At 54.9% G+C, this 17,374-nt stretch overlaps 1 protein-coding gene across 1 annotated transcript in view; it reads left to right on the top strand.

Annotated features, from left to right (window-relative positions):
• Window positions 1-17,374, top strand: part of LOC140391350 (tripartite motif-containing protein 2-like) — a 117,880-nt gene that overhangs the window by 85,969 nt on the left and 14,537 nt on the right. Inside the window, exons 6-7 of the mRNA XM_072475929.1 lie at window positions 2,969-3,039; window positions 11,452-11,592. Of these exons, the coding sequence (XP_072332030.1) occupies window positions 2,969-3,039; window positions 11,452-11,592 (212 nt within the window). The remainder of the gene's footprint in view (window positions 1-2,968; window positions 3,040-11,451; window positions 11,593-17,374) is intronic.

Here is a 17,374-nt window from a genome sequence, read left to right as displayed (position 1 = left end):
GATGGGGTCTGGCCCGCGATCGGGGCCCACCGATCGGCGGGCTGACCTCTCCAGCCCCGGCCCTATTTTATTACGCGGCCGGCCCCTGAACCCCAGCGCCATGCTGTGTCGGGGCCGGCGCGCCGAGGAAGTCCCCCGTGTGTGTGCGGGTTGGCGTGGCACCCAGTTGGTGCCGGGAAGGGAAGCTGGAGCGGTGTGAACCCCCCCCCCGCTGTGCTGGTGCCCTGTGGGGGACAGAATCGGAGGTGTCCTCGCCCGTTTCGCGACGGCGTTCCCGACGCCGTGGTCACACTGCCTCCATTTCGGAGAATCCCGCCCACTTTATTTATATCAAGAACTATTATGAAATATGCAGTAAATGTAACTGGTTCACAACAAGCTAATACCTACTTCCCCACTTTAATCCCCCCCACCACCCTCGACAAACACAAGTCAGAGAAACACAGAGGGGTGGAAACGGTTAAAAGGGCCTTTGTTCCTGGTGATGCTTTAAGGACACTTTTCTTCACAGCAAACTTACACATTAAAGTCTTTGCTTTTAAGCCTGTAATGATCTTCTTTGTAGATTCATTCATTCAGTTCTCGGTGGTTTAAAACCCGTTCCTCACAGCTTTCCCCGGAGAGGCCCCTTAGTTCTTGGCTTTCAGTTTGAGGTTTATCTTTATGCCTCAGTTGGTAAGTGAAGCTTGACAGCCCTGGTGACGACCCTTGACAGCCCTGGTGACGACCCTTGACAGCCCTGGTGACGACCCTTGACAGCCCTGGTGACGACCCTTGACAGCCCTGGTGACGACCCTTGATAGCCCTGGTGACGACCCTTGACAGCCCTGGTGACGACCCTTGACAGCCCTGGTGACGACCCTTGACAGCCCTGGTGACGACCCTTGACAGCCCTGGTGACGACCCTTGACAGCCCTGGTGACGACCCTTGACAGCCCTGGTGACGACCCTTGACAGCCCTGGTGACGACCCTTGACAGCCCTGGTGACGACCCTTGACAGCCCTGGTGACGACCCTTGACAGCCCTGGTGACGACCCTTGACAGCCCTGGTGACGACCCTTGACAGCCCTGGTGACGACCCTTGACAGCCCTGGTGACGACCCTTGACAGCCCTGGTGACGACCCTTGACAGCCCTGGTGACGACCCTTGACAGCCCTGGTGACGACCCTTGACAGCCCTGGTGACGACCCTTGACAGCCCTGGTGACGACCCTTGACAGCCCTGGTGACGACCCTTGACAGCCCTGGTGACGACCCTTGACAGCCCTGGTGACGACCCTTGACAGCCCTGGTGACGACCCTTGACAGCCCTGGTGACGACCCTTGACAGCCCTGGTGACGACCCTTGACAGCCCTGGTGACGACCCTTGACAGCCCTGGTGACGACCCTTGACAGCCCTGGTGACGACCCTTGACAGCCCTGGTGACGACCCTTGACAGCCCTGGTGACGACCCTTGACAGCCCTGGTGACGACCCATGACAGCCCTGGTGACGACCCTTGACAGCCCTGGTGACGACCCTTGACAGCCCTGGTGACGACCCTTGACAGCCCTGGTGACGACCCTTGACAGCCCTGGTGACGACCCTTGACAGCCCTGGTGACGACCCTTGATAGCCCTGGTGACGACCCTTGACAGCCCTGGTGACGACCCTTGACAGCCCTGGTGACGACCCTTGACAGCCCTGGTGACGACCCTTGACAGCCCTGGTGACGACCCTTGACAGCCCTGGTGACGACCCTTGACAGCCCTGGTGACGACCCTTGATAGCCCTGGTGACGACCCTTGATAGCCCTGGTGACGACCCTTGATAGCCCTGGTGACGACCCTTGATAGCCCTGGTGACGACCCTTGATAGCCCTGGTGACGACTCTTCCATCACTTTGCTGATCCCATTGGAGTTGGCTTGACCTAAATCTCGAATCTTAGTAAATGTTTCACCTTTTTTGTTTCGAACACCGTGTTGAACTCTGTCTTATTGTGGCAGCTCTATTGATCCTTTCCACAGGATCCCGATCCCAGGCCCCTCCCAACAGTACAGCTCCTTCCAACCCCAGTAAACGTAAATCCTCTCCCTTCTCCACACCATGTTCACCTCCCGAGCCTACCTGCAGCTGATACTGTGGTCACAGTTCATCCAGTTATCCAGACACTCCAGTCACCAGAGTAAAGGACCCCGGCCATCCTCTCCTTTATCATTTCTATCTGGTTTGAAATGCCCATTCCCCTGGCACCGGGCGGGAGGTGGCCCCGGGCGGGAGGTGGCCCCGGGCGGGAGGTGGCCCCGGGCGGGAGGTGGCACCGGGCGGGAGCTGGCACCGGGCGGGAGCTGGCCCCGGGCGGGAGCTGGCCCCGGGCGGGAGCTGGCCCCGGGCGGGAGGCGGCACCGGGCGGGAGGTGGCACCGGGCGGGAGGCGGCACCGGGCGGGAGGCGGCACCGGGCGGGAGGCGGCACCGGGCGGGAGGCGGCACCGGGCGGGAGGCGGCCCCGGGCGGGAGCTGGCCCCGGGCGGGAGGTGGCACCGGGCGGGAGCTGGCCCCGGGCGGGAGGTGGCCCCGGGCGGGAGGTGGCACCGGGCGGGAGCTGGCACCGGGCGGGAGCTGGCACCGGGCGGGAGCTGGCACCGGGCGGGAGGTGGCACCGGGCGGGAGGTGGCACCGGGCGGGAGCTGGCACCGGGCGGGAGGTGGCACCGGGCGGGAGCTGGCACCGGGCGGGAGCTGGCACCGGGCGGGAGCTGGCACCGGGCGGGAGGTGGCACCGGGCGGGAGGTGGCACCGGGCGGGAGGTGGCACCGGGCGGGAGGTGGCCCCGGGCGGGAGGTGGCCCCGGGCGGGAGGTGGCACCGGGCGGGAGGTGGCACCGGGCGGGAGGTGGCACCGGGCGGGAGGCGGCATTGTGCCGCGTGCAGCTTGGAATGAGTGGAATCGATGTGAGGAATTCAGCTCATTTTCTTCACTGTTGCAGGACCGCATTTTGTTGCAGTCAACAATAAGAATGAGATTCTGGTGACAGATTTCCACAATCACTCGGTGAAGGTGAGTCCACATTTGACTGTTGTACATTTCCCGAGTCCCACTGAACATTCGAGCTCCGGGGCTTCTGCCGACATTACTGACCGTCCCCTGCCACCCCTCGGACACTCGGCCTAGTGCAGCCTCTGGCTTTGTGGCCTTCAGGTGCAAGGGTACGTGATGTCTCGGATCGTGTTTTCCGGGTCCTTAAGGGAGAGGGGGAGCAGCCCCAAGTCGTGGTCCACATTGGCACTAACGACATAGGTAGGAAAGGGGACAAGGATGTCAGGCAGGCTTTCAGGGAGCTAGGATGGAAGCTCAGAACTAGAACAAACAGAGTTGTTATCTCTGGGTTGTTGCCCGTGCCACGTGATAGTGAGATGAGGAATAGGGAGAGAGAGCATTTAAACACGTGGCTACAGGGATGGTGCAGGCGGGAGGGATTCAGATTTCTGGATAACTGGGGCTCTTTCTGGGGAAGGTGGGACCTCTACAGACAGGATGGTCTACATCTGAACCTGCGGGGCACAAATATCCTGGGGGGGAGATTTGTTAGTGCTCTTTGGGGGGGTTTAAACTAATGCAGCAGGGGCATGGGAACCTGGATTGTAGTTTTAAGGTAAGGGAGAATGAGAGTATAGAGGTCAGGAGCTCAGATTTGACGTCGCAGGAGGGGGCCAGTGTTCAGGTAGGTGGTTTGAAGTGTGTCTACTTCAATACCAGGAGTATACGAAATAAGGTAGGGGAACTGGCAGCATGGGTTGGTACCTGGGACTTCGATGTTGTGGCCATTTCGGAGACATGGATAGAGCAGGGACAGGAATGGATGTTGCAGGTTCCGGGGTTTAGGTGTTTTAGTAAGCTCAGAGAAGGAGGCAAAAGAGGGGGAGGTGTGGCGCTGCTAGTCAAGAGCAGTATTACGGTGGCGGAGAGGATGCTAGATGGGGACTCATCTTCCGAGGTAGTATGGGCTGAGGTTAGAAACATGAAAGGAGAGGTCACACTGTTGGGAGTCTTCTATAGGCCTCCAAATAGTTCTAGGGATGTAGAGGAAAGGATGGCGAGGATGATCCTGGATAAGAGCGAAAGTAACAGGGTAGTTATTATGGGAGACTTTAACTTTCCAAATATTGACTGGAAAAGATATAGTTCGAGTACATTAGATGGGTCGTTTTTTGTACAGTGTGTGCAGGAGGGTTTCCTGAAACAATATGTTGACAGGCCAACAAGAGGCGAGGCCACATTGGATTTGGTTTTGGGTAATGAACCAGGCCAGGTGTTGGATTTGGAGGTAGGTGAGCACTTTGGGGACAGTGACCACAATTCGGTGACGTTTACGTTAAGGATGGAAAGGGATAAGTATACACCGCAGGGCAAGAGTTATAGCTGGGGGAAAGGCAATTATGATGCCATTAGACGTGACTTGGGGGGGATAAGGTGGAGAAGTAGGCTGCAAGTGTTGGGCACACTGGATAAGTGGGGCTTGTTCAAGGATCAGCTACTGCGTGTTCTTGATAAGTATGTACCGGTCAGGCAGGGAGGAAGGCGTCGAGCGAGGGAACCGTGGTTTACCAAGGAAGTGGAATCTCTTGTTAAGAGGAAGAAGGAGGCCTATGTGAAGATGAAGTGTGAAGTTTCGGTTGGGGCGATGGAGAGTTACAAGGTAGCGAGGAAGGATCTAAAGAGAGAGCTAAGACGAGCAAGGAGGGGACATGAGAAGTATTTGGCAGGAAGGATCAAGGAAAACCCAAAAGCTTTCTATAGGTATGTCAGGAATAAGCGAATGACTAGGGAAAGAGTAGGATCAGTCAAGGACAGGGATGGGAAGTTGTGTGTAGAGTCTGAAGAGATAGGCGAGATACTAAATGAATATTTTTCGTCAGTATTCACTCAGGAAAAAGATAATACATAGATTTACATAGCATTTACAGTGCAGAAGGAGGCCATTCGGCCCATCGAGTCTGCACCGGCTCTTGGAAAGAGCACCCTACCGAGGCACACACCACCCAATCCCCATAACCCAGTAACCCCATTCAACCAACCCTAAAGCCAATTTTGGACACTAAGGGCAATTTAACAAGGCCAATCCACCTAACCTGCACATCTTTGGACTGTGGGAGGAAACCGGAGCACCCGGAGGAAACCCACGCACACACGGGGAGAACGTGCAGACTCCGCACAGACAGTGACCCAAGCCGGGAATCGAACCTGGGACCCTGGAGCTGTGAAGCAATTATGCTAACCACTATGCTACCGTGCTGCCCATGTTGTGGAGGAGAATGCTGAGCTCCAGGCAAATAGATTAGATGGCATTGAGGTACGTAGGGAAGAGGTGTTGGCAATTCTGGACAGGCTGAAAATAGATAAGTCCCCGGGACCTGATGGGATTTATCCTAGGATTCTCTGGGAGGCCAGGGAAGAGATTGCTGGACCATTGGCTTTGATTTTTATGTCATCATTGGATACAGGAATAGTGCCAGAGGACTGGAGGATAGCAAATGTGGTCCCTTTGTTCAAAAAGGGGAGCAGAGACAACCCCGGCAACTATAGACCGGTGAGCCTCACGTCTGTAGTGGGTAAAGTCTTGGAGGGGATTATAAGATACAAGATTTATAATCATCTAGATAGGAATAATATGATCAGGGATAGTCAGCATGGCTTTGTGAAGGGTAGGTCTTGCCTCACAAACCTTATCGAGTTCTTTGAGAAGGTGACTGAACAGGTAGACGAGGGTAGAGCAGTTGATGTGGTGTATATGGATTTCAGCAAAGCGTTTGATAAGGTTCCCCACGGTAGGCTATTGCAAAAAATACGGAGGCTGGGGATTGAGGGTGATTTAGAGATGTGGATCAGAAATTGGCTAGCTGAAAGAAGACAGAGGGTGGTGGTTGATGGGAAATGTTCAGAATGGAGTACAGTCACAAGTGGAGTACCACACGGATCTGTTCTGGGGCCGATGCTGTTTGTCATTTTTATCAATGACCTAGAGGAAGGCGCAGAAGGGTGGGTGAGTAAATTTGCAGACGATACTAAAGTCGGTGGTGTTGTCGATAGTGTGGAAGGATGTAGCAGGTTACAGAGGGATATATAGAACATATAGAACAATACAGCGCAGTACAGGCCCTTCGGCCCACGATGTTGCACCGAAACAAAAGCCATCTAACCTACACTATGCCATTATCATCCATATGCTTATCCAATAAACTTTTAAATGCCCTCAATGTTGGCGAGTTCACTACTGTAGCAGGTAGGGCATTCCACGGCCTCACTACTCTTTGCGTAAAGAACCTACCTCTGACCTCTGTCCTATATCTATTACCCCTCAGTTTAAGGCTATGTCCCCTCGTGCTAGCCATTTCCATCCGCGGGAGAAGGCTCTCACTGTCCACCCTATCTAACCCTCTCATCATTTTGTATGCCTCTATTAAGTCTCCTCTTAACCTTCTTCTCTCTAACGAAAACAACCTCAAGTCCATCAGCCTTTCCTCATAAGATTTTCCCTCCATACCAGGCAACATCCTGGTAAATCTCCTCTGCACCCATTCCAAAGCCTCCACGTCCTTCCTATAATGCGGTGACCAGAACTGTACGCAATACTCCAAATGCGGCCGTACCAGAGTTCTGTACAGCTCCAACATGACCTCCTGACTCCGGAACTCAATCCCTCTACCAATAAAGGCCAACACTCCATAGGCCTTCTTCACCACCCTATCAACCTGGGTGGCAACTTTCAGGGATCTATGTACATGGACACCTAGATCCCTCTGCTCATCCACACTTTCAAGAACTTTTCCATTAGCCAAATATTCCACATTCCTGTTTTTCCTTCCTAAGTGAATCACCTCACACTTCTCTACATTAAACTCCATTTGCCACCTCTCAGCCCAGCTCTGCAGCTTATCTATATCCCTCTGTAACCTGCTACTTCCTTCCACACTATCGACAACACCACCGACTTTAGTATCGTCTGCAAATTTACTCACCCACCCTTCTGCGCCTTCCTCTAGGTCATTGATAAAAATGACAAACAGCAACGGCCCCAGAACAGATCCTTGTGGTACTCCACTTGTGACAGAACTCCATTCTGAACATTTCCCATCAACCACCACCCTCTGTCTTCTTTCAGCTAGCCAATTTCTGATCCACATCTCTAAATCACCCTCAATCCCCAGCCTCCGTATTTTCTGCAATAGCCTACCGTGGGGAACCTTATCAAACGCTTTGCTGAAATCCATATACACCACATCAACTGCTCTACCCTCGTCTACCTGTTCAGTCACCTTCTCAAAGAACTCGATAAGGTTTGTGAGGCATGACCTACCCTTCACAAAGCCATGCTGACTATCCCTGATCATATTATTCCTATCTAGATGATTATAAATCTTGTCTCTTATAATCCCCTCCAAGACTTTACCCACTACAGACGTGAGGCTCACCGGTCTATAGTTGCCGGGGTTGTCTCTGCTCCCCTTTTTGAACAAAGGGACCACATTTGCTATCCTCCAGTCCTCTGGCACTATTCCTGTATCCAATGATGACATAAAAATCAAAGCCAATGGTCCAGCAATCTCTTCCCTGGCCTCCCAGAGAATCCTAGGATAAATCCCATCAGGTCCCGGGGACTTATCTATTTTCAGCCTGTCCAGAATTGCCAACACCTCTTCCCTACGTACCTCAATGCCATCTAATCTATTTACCTGGAGCTCAGCATTCTCCTCCACAACATTATCCTTTTCCTGAGTGAATACTGACGAAAAATATTCATTTAGTATCTCGCCTATCTCTTCAGACTCTACACACAACTTCCCATCCCTGTCCTTGACTGGTCCTACTCTTTCCCTAGTCATTCGCTTATTCCTGACATACCTATAGAAAGCTTTTGGGTTTTCCTTGATCCTTCCTGCCAAATACTTCTCATGTCCCCTCCTTGCTCGTCTTAGCTCTCTCTTTAGATCCTTCCTCGCTACCTTGTAACTATCCATCGCCCCAACTGAAACTTCACACCTCATCTTCACATAGGCCTCCTTCTTCCTCTTAACAAGAGATTCCACTTCTTTGGTAAACCACGGTTCCCTCGCTCGGCACCTTCCTCCCTGACTGACCGGTACATACTTATCAAGAACACGCAGTAGCTGATCCTTGAACAAGCTCCACTTATCCAGTGTGTCCAACACTTGCAGCCTACTTCTCCACCTTATCCCCCCCAAGTTACGTCTAATGGCATCATAATTTCCCTTCCCCCAGCTATAACTCTTGCCCTGCAGTGTATACTTATCCCTTTCCATCCTTAACGTAAACGTCACCGAATTGTGGTCACTGTCCCCAAAGTGCTCACCTACCTCCAAATCCAACACCTGGCCTGGTTCATTACCCAAAACCAAATCCAATGTGGCCTCGCCTCTTGTTGGCCTGTCAACAAACTGTGTTAGGAAACCCTCCTGCACACACTGTACAAAAAACGACCCATCTAATGTACTCGAACTATATCTTTTCCAGTCAATATTTGGAAAGTTAAAGTCTCCCATAATAACTACCCTATTACTTTCGCTCTTATCCAGGATCATCCTCGCCATCCTTTCCTCTACATCCCTAGAACTATTTGGAGGCCTATAGAAAACTCCCAACAGGGTGACCTCTCCTTTCCTGTTTCTAACCTCAGCCCATACTACCTCGGAAGATGAGTCCCCATCTAGCATCCTCTCCGCCACCGTAATACTGCTCTTGACTAGCAGCGCCACACCTCCCCCTCTTTTGCCTCCTTCTCTGAGCTTACTAAAACACCTAAACCCCGGAACCTGCAACATCCATTCCTGTCCCTGCTCTATCCATGTCTCCGAAATGGCCACAACATCGAAGTCCCAGGTACCAACCCATGCTGCCAGTTCCCCTACCTTATTTCGTATACTCCTGGCATTGAAGTAGACACACTTCAAACCACCTACCTGAACACTGGCCCCCTCCTGCGACGTCAAATCTGAGCTCCTGACCTCTATACTCTCATTCTCCCTTACCCTAAAACTACAATCCAGGTTCCCATGCCCCTGCTGCATTAGTTTAAACCCCCCCAAAGAGCACTAACAAATCTCCCCCCCAGGATATTTGTGCCCCGCAGGTTCAGATGTAGACCATCCTGTCTGTAGAGGTCCCACCTTCCCCAGAAAGATCCCCAGTTATCCAGAAATCTGAATCCCTCCCGCCTGCACCATCCCTGTAGCCACGTGTTTAATTGCTCTCTCCCCCTATTCCTCATCTCACTATCACGTGGCACGGGCAACAACCCAGAGATAACAACTCTGTTTGTTCTAGTTCTGAGCTTCCATCCTAGCTCCCTGAAAGCCTGCCTGACATCCTTATCCCCTTTCCTACCTATGTCGTTGGTGCCAATGTGGACCACGACTTGGGGCTGCTCCCCCTCCCCCTTAAGGACCCGTAAAACACGATCCGAGACATCACGTACCCTTGCACCTGGGAGGCAACATACCAAACGTGAGTCTCTCTCGCTCCCACAAAATCTCCTATCTGTGCCCCTGACTATAGAGTCCCCAATTACTAATGCTCTGCTCCTCTCCCCCCTTCCCTTCTGAGCAACAGGGACAGACTCTGTGCCAGAGGCCCGTACCCCATGGCTTACCCCTGGTAAGTCCCCCCCCCCCACAAGTATCCAAAGCGGTATACTGGTTTCTCAGGGGAACGGCCGCAGGGGATCCCTGCACTGACTGCTTTTTCCCCGTCCCTCTTACAGTTACCCACCTATCTCCAATCTTTGGTGTAACTAATTCCCTGAAGCTGCTATCTATGACCCCCTCTGCCTCCCGAATGATCCAAAGTTCTTCCAACTCCAGCTCCAGTTCCCTAACTCGGTCTTGGAGGAGCTGGAGATGGCAGCACTTCCTGCAGGTAAAATCAGCAGGGACACTAACGGCATCCCTCACCTCAAACATCCTGCAGGAGGAACATTGCACTCCCTTCCCTGCCATCCCTCTAACTTTCTACCAAGATCTGGCTAACAACTAAATTAAATTTTTTTTATATATAAAAAAAAAATTATTAATAACAATAATAAAATATGGTACTTACCTCACACCAAAGGGTTTTATTATTAGGTTAGAGGAGGAGGGCAGGTGGGAGACACTACACGTGTAGTGTCTCGGGTTTCCTCTCCACCAGAATTTATTGGTGAGGGTCTTCCCAGACGTCCGCGGGTCGACTTCCTGTTCCCGCCTTGAACACTAGAATTTTCAAAAAAATTTAAAGGAGAAACTTACCTCCCAGAAATCACTTCCGCACTGCCCCCGCTGAAATGGACTAGCCTGCTCCGCTCCTGCTGAAATCGACTTGGCCTGCAAGGTAAGCAAGTTAATCTGTACTCACCTCACCACAGACAGCGACCTTTTAAATGGTCCCCTCTGCCTCGCAGCCCCCGCGCTTTTTCAAAATTCCCGCGCTGATTCTAAGGTCCCAGCTCTCACTCCCGAACTCAACAGCTGACCTGCAAGGTAAGCAAGTTAATCTGTGCTGATAGATAAGCTGCAGAGCTGGGCTGAGAGGTGGCAAATGGAGTTTAATGTAGAGAAGTGTGAGGTGATTCACTTTGGAACGAATAACAAGAATGTGGAATATTTTGCTCATGGAAAAGTTCTTGAAAGTGTGGATGAGCAGAGGGATCTAGGTGTCCATGTACATAGTCCCTGAAAGTTGCCACCCAGGTTGATAGGGTGGTGAAGAAGGCCTATGGAGTGTTGGCCTTTATTGGTAGAGGGATTGAGTTCCGGAGTCAGGAGGTCATGTTGCAGCTGTACAGAACTCTGGCACGGCCGCATTTGGAGTATTGCGTACAGTTCTGGTCACCGCATTATAGGAAGGACGTGGAGGCTTTGGAGCGGGTGCAGAGGAGATTTACCAGGATGTTGCCAGGTATGGAGGGAAAATCTTATGAGGAAAGGCTGATGGACTTGAGATTGTTTTCGTTAGAGAGAAGAAGGTTAAGAGGAGACTTATTAGAGGCATACAAAATGATCAGAGGGTTAGATAGGGTGGACAGTGAGAGCCTTCTCCCGCGGATGGAAATGGCTGGCACGAGGGGACATAGCCTTAAACTGAGGGGTAATAGATATAGGACAGAGGTCAGAGGTAGGTTCTTTACGCAAAGAGTAGTGAGGCCGTGGAATGCCCTACCTGCTACAGTGGTGAACTCGCCAACATTGAGGGCATTTAAAAGTTTATTGGATAAACATATGGATGATAATGGCATAGTGTAGGTTAGATGGCTTTTGTTTCGGTGCAACATCGTGGGCCGAAGGGCCTGTACTGCGCTGTATCGTTCTATGTTCTATGTTCAGTGTCGGATCAGACCTGTCCTGGAGGTCTGCCTCCCGATAGACCGGTCCACACATCGGAGACTGAGAGTTGTGACTGACCTTTTGGTGACCTTCACAGGTTTATAATTCGGATGGTGAATTCCTCTTCAAGTTTGGATCACACGGAGAGGGGAATGGACAGTTCAACGCTCCGACAGGGGTGGCTGTCGACACCAATGGGAACATCATCGTCGCAGATTGGGGCAACAGCCGAATACAGGTGGCAATATTGGAAAAATGTGATTTACTCCGTATCCAACCCTCAGCTGTACCCGTATCCATCCCCGTGCTGTACCCGTATCCATCCCCGTGCTGTACCCGTATCCAACCCCGTGCTGTACCCGTATCCAACCCCGTGCTGTACCCGTATCCAACCCCGTGCTGTAGCCGTACCAATCCCCGTGCTGTACCCGTATCCAACCCCGTGCTGTACCCGTATCCATCCCCGTGCTGTACCCGTATCCAACCCCGTGCTGTACCCGTATCCAACCCCGTGCTGTACCCGTATCCAACCCCGTGCTGTACCCGTATCCAACCCCCAGCTGTACCCGTATCCAACCCCGTGCTGTACCCGTATCCAACCCCGTGCTGTACCCGTATCCAACCCTGTGCTGTACCCGTATCCAACCCCGTGCTGTACCCGTATCCAACCCCGTGCTGTACCCGTATCCAAACCCCAGCTGTACCCGTATCCATCCCCGTGCTGTACCCGTATCCAACCCCGTGCTGTACCCGTATCCAACCCCGTGCTGTACCCGTATCCAACCCCGTGCTGTACCCGTATCCAACCCCCAGCTGTACCCGTATCCATCCCCGTGCTGTACCCGTATCCATCCCCGAGCTGTACCCGTATCCAACCCCGTGCTGTACCCGTATCCAACCCTGTGCTGTACCCGTATCCAACCCCCAGCTGTACCCGCATCCATCCCCGTGCTGTACCCGTATCCATCCCCGTGCTGTACCCGTATCCAACCCCGTGCTGTACCCGTATCCAACCCCGTGCTGTACCTGTATCCAACCCCGTGCTGTACCCGTATCCATCCCTGTGCTGTACCCGTATCCAACCCCGTGCTGTACCCATATCCAACCCCGTGCTGTACCCGTATCCAACCCCCAGCTGTACCCGTATCCAACCCCGTGCTGTACCCGTATCCATCCCCGTGCTGTACCCGAATCCAACCCCCAGCTGTACCCGTATCCAACCCCGTGCTGTACCCGTATCCAACCCCGTGCTGTACCCGTATCCAACCCCGAGCTGTACCCGTATCCAACCCCGTGCTGTACCCGTATCCAACCCCCAGCTGTACCCGTATCCATCCCCGTGCTGTACCCGTATCCATCCCCGAGCTGTACCCGTATCCAACCCCGTGCTGTACCCGTATCCAACCCCGTGCTGTACCCGTATCCAACCCCGTGCTGTACCCGTATCCAACCCTGTGCTGTACCCGTATCCAACCCCCAGCTGTACCCGTATCCATCCCCGTGCTGTACCCGTATCCATCCCCGAGCTGTACCCGTATCCATCCCCGTGCTGTACCTGTATCCAATCCCGTGCTGTACCCGTATCCAACCCCGTGCTGTACCCGTATCCAACCCCGTGCTGTACCCGTATCCAACCCCGTGCTGTACCCGTATCCAACCCCGTGCTGTACCCGTATCCAACCCCGTGCTGTACCCGTATCCAACCCCTTGCTGTACCCGTATCCAACCCCGTGCTGTACCCGTATCCAACCCCCAGCTGTACCCGTATCCATCCCCGTGCTGTACCCGTATCCATCCCCGCGCTGTACCCGTATCCAACCCCGCGCTGTACCCGTATCCAACCCTGTGCTGTACCCGTATCCAACCCCCAGCTGTACCCGTATCCATCCCCGTGCTGTACCCGTATCCATCCCCGTGCTGTACCCGTATCCAACCCCGTGCTGTACCCGTATCCAACCCCGTGCTGTACCTGTATCCAACCCCGTGCTGTACCCGTATCCATCCCCGTGCTGTACCCGTATCCAACCCCGTGCTGTACCCGTATCCAACCCCGTGCTGTACCCGTATCCAACCCCCAGCTGTACCCGTAACCAACCCCGTGCTGTACCCGTATCCATCCCCGTGCTGTACCCGTATCCAACCCCCAGCTGTACCCGTATCCAACCCCGTGCTGTACCCGTATCCAACCCCGTGCTGTACCCGTATCCATCACCGTGCTGTACCCGTATCCAACCCCGAGCTGTACCCGTATCCATCCCCGTGCTGTACCCGTATCCATCCCCGTGCTGTACCCGTATCCAAAGCTGTGCTGTACCCGTATCCAACCCCGTGCTGTACCCGTATCCAACCCCGTGCTGTGCACGTATCCATCCCCATGCTGTACCCGTATCCATCCCCGTGCTGTACCCGTATCCATCCCCGTGCTGTACCCGTATCCAACCCCGTGCTGCACCCGTATCCATCCCCGAGCTGTACCCGTATCCAACCCCGTGCTGTACCCGTATCCAACCCCGTGCTGTACCCGTATCCAACCCCGTGCTGTACCCTTATCCAACCCCGTGCTGTACCCGTATCCAACCCCGTGCTGTACCCTTATCCAACCCCGTGCTGTACCCGTATCCATCCCCGTGCTGTACCCGTATCCAACCCCGAGCTGTACCCGTATCCATCCCCGTGCTGTACCCGTATCCATCCCCGTGCTGTACCCGTATCCAACCCCGTGCTGTACCCGTATCCATCCCCGAGCTGTACCCGTATCCAACCCCGTGCTGTACCCGTATCCAACCCCGTCCTGTACCCGTATCCAACCCCGTGCTGTACCCTTATCCAACCCCGTGCTGTACCCGTATCCATCCCCGTGCTGTACCCGTATCCAACCCCGAGCTGTACCCGTATCCATCCCCGTGCTGTACCCGTATCCATCCCCGTGCTGTACCCGTATCCATCCCCGTGCTGTACCCGTATCCAACCCTGTGCTGTACCCGTATCCAACCCCGTGCTGTACCCGTATCCAACCCCGTGCTGTACCCGTATCCATCCCCGTGCTGTACCCGTATCCATCCCCGTGCTGTACCCGTATCCATCCCCGTGCTGTACCCGTATCCAACCCCGTGCTGTACCCGTATCCATCCCCGAGCTGTACCCGTATCCAACCCCGTGCTGTACCCGTATCCAACCCCGTGCTGTACCCGTATCCAACCCCGTGCTGTACCCGTATCCAACCCTGTGCTGTACCCGTATCCAACCCCCAGCTGTACCCGTATCCATCCCCGTGCTGTACCCGTATCCATCCCCGAGCTGTACCCGTGTCCAACCCCGTGCTGTACCCGTATCCAACCCTGTGCTGTACCCGTATCCAACCCCCAGCTGTACCCGTATCCAACCCCGTGCTGTACCCGTATCCATCCCCGTGCTGTACCCGTATCCAACCCCGTGCTGTACCCGTATCCAACCCCGTGCTGTACCCGTATCCAACCCCGTGCTGTACCCGTATCCATCCCCGTGCTGTACCCGTATCCAACCCCGTGCTGTACCCGTATCCAACCCCGTGCTGTACCCGTATCCAACCCCCAGCTGTACCCGTATCCAACCCCGTGCTGTACCCGTATCCATCCCCGTGCTGTACCCGTATCCAACCCCCAGCTGTACCCGTATCCAACCCCGTGCTGTACCCGTATCCAACCCCGTGCTGTACCCGTATCCATCCCCGTGCTGTACCCGTATCCAACCCCGAGCTGTACCCGTATCCATCCCCGTGCTGTACCCGTATCCATCCCCGTGCTGTACCCGTATCCAACCCTGTGCTGTACCCGTATCCAACCCTGTGCTGTACCCGTATCCAACCCCGTGCTGTACCCGTATCCAACCCCGTGCTGTACCCGTATCTATCCCCGTGCTGTACCCGTATCCATCCCCGTGCTGTACCCGTATCCATCCCCGTGCTGTACCCGTATCCAACCCCGTGCTGTACCCGTATCCAACCCCGTGCTGTACCCGTATCCAACCCCGTGCTGAACCCGTATCCAACCCCGTGCTGTACCCGTATCCAACCCCGTGCTGTACCCGTATCCATCCCCGTGCTGTACCCGTATCCATCCCCGTGCTGTACCCGTATCCATCCCCGTGCTGTACCCGTATCCAACCCCGTGCTGTACCCGTATCCATCCCCGTGCTGTACCCGTATCCAACCCCGTGCTGTACCCGTATCCAACCCCGTGCTGTACCTGTATCCAACCCCGTGCTGTCCCCGTATCCATCCCCGTGCTGTACCCGTATCCAACCCCGTGCTGTACCCGCATCCAACCCCGGTGTGTACCCGTATCCAACCCCGCGCAGTACCCGTATCCAACCCCGTGCTGTACCCGTATCCAACCCCGTGCTGTACCCGTATCCAACCCCGTGCTGTACCTGTATCCAACCCCGTGCTGTACCCGTATCCATCCCCGTGCTGTACCCGTATCCATCCCCGTGCTGTACCCGTATCCATCCCCGTGCTGTATCCGTATCCAACCCCGTGCTGTACCCGTATCAAACCCCGGTGTGTACCCGTATCAAACCCCGGTGTGTACCCGTATCCATCCCCGTGCTGTATCCGTATCCAACCCCGTGCTGTACCCGTATCAAACCCCGGTGTGTACCCGTATCCAACCCCGCGCAGTACCCGTATCCAAACCCGTGCTGTACCCGTATCCATCCCCGTGCTGTACCCGTATCCAAACCCGTGCTGTACCCGTATCCATCCCCGTGCTGTACCCGTATCCAACCCCGTGCTGTACCCGTATCCAACCCCGAGCTGTACCCGTATCCAACCCCGTGCTGTACCCGTATCCATCCCCGTGCTGTACCCGTATCCAACCCCCAGCTGTACCCGTATCCATCCCCGAGCTGTACCCGTATCCAACCCCGTGCTGTACCCGTATCCAACCCCCAGCTGTACCCGTATCCAACCCCGTGCTGTACCCGTATCCAACCCCGTGCTGTACCCGTATCCAACCCCGTGCTGTACCCGTATCCAACCCCGTGCTGTACCCGTATCCAACCCCGTGCTGTACCCGTATCCAACCCCGTGCTGTACCCGTATCCATCCCCGTGCTGTACCCGTATCCAACCCCGTGCTGTACCCGTATCCAACCTCGTGTTCTACCTGTCCTGCGAGAGATTGATGGGGACAGTGTATCGGGGGGCGGTGGGGCGGGGAAGGCGGAGTGTTGATGTGTGGTAGGGCCTGTGTTTACTTTGTTTGGCATGTTCTGTTTTTACTCTTAAACTGGCCAACTCCTAGGACAAGGTCTTTTCTTCTGGTTTCCCCCTTGGGCGGCACTGTGACACAGGGATTAGGACTGCTGTCTCACAGCGCCAGGGACCCGGGTTAGCACTGCTGTCTCACAGCGCCAAGGGACCCGGGTTAACACTGCTGTCTCACAGTGCCAGGGACCCGGGTTAACACTGCTGCCTCACAGAGCCAGGGACCGGGGTTAACACTGCTGTCTCACAGTGCCAGGGACCCGGGTTAACACTGCTGTCTCACAGTGCCAGGGACCCGGGTTAACTCTGCTGTCTCACAGTGCCAGGGACGCGGGTTAACACTGCTGCCTCACAGTGCCAGGGACCCGGGTTAACACTGCTGTCTCACAGCGCCAGGGACCCGGGTTAACACTGCTGTCTCACAGAGCCAGGGACCCGGATTAACACTGCTGTCTGACAGTGCCAGGGTCCCGGGTTAACACTGCTGCCTCACAGTGCCAGGGACCCGGGTTAACACTGCTGTCTCACAGCGCCAGGGACACGGGTTAACACTGCTGTCTCACAGTGCCAGGGACCCGGGTTAACACTGCTGTCTCACAGTGCCAGGGACCCGGGTTAACACTGCTGTCTCACAGTGCTGGGGACCCGGGTTAACACTGCTGTCTCACAGCGCCAGGGACCCGGGTTAACACTGCTGTCTCACAGTGCCAGGGACCCGGGATAACACTGCTGTCTCACAGTGCCAGGGACCCGGGTTAACACTGCTGTCTCACAGT

Source organism: Scyliorhinus torazame, chromosome 15 (genome assembly GCF_047496885.1).
Source record: "Scyliorhinus torazame isolate Kashiwa2021f chromosome 15, sScyTor2.1, whole genome shotgun sequence".
NCBI lineage: Eukaryota > Metazoa > Chordata > Chondrichthyes > Carcharhiniformes > Scyliorhinidae > Scyliorhinus > Scyliorhinus torazame.
This window is presented reverse-complemented; position numbering and strand designations above follow the sequence as displayed.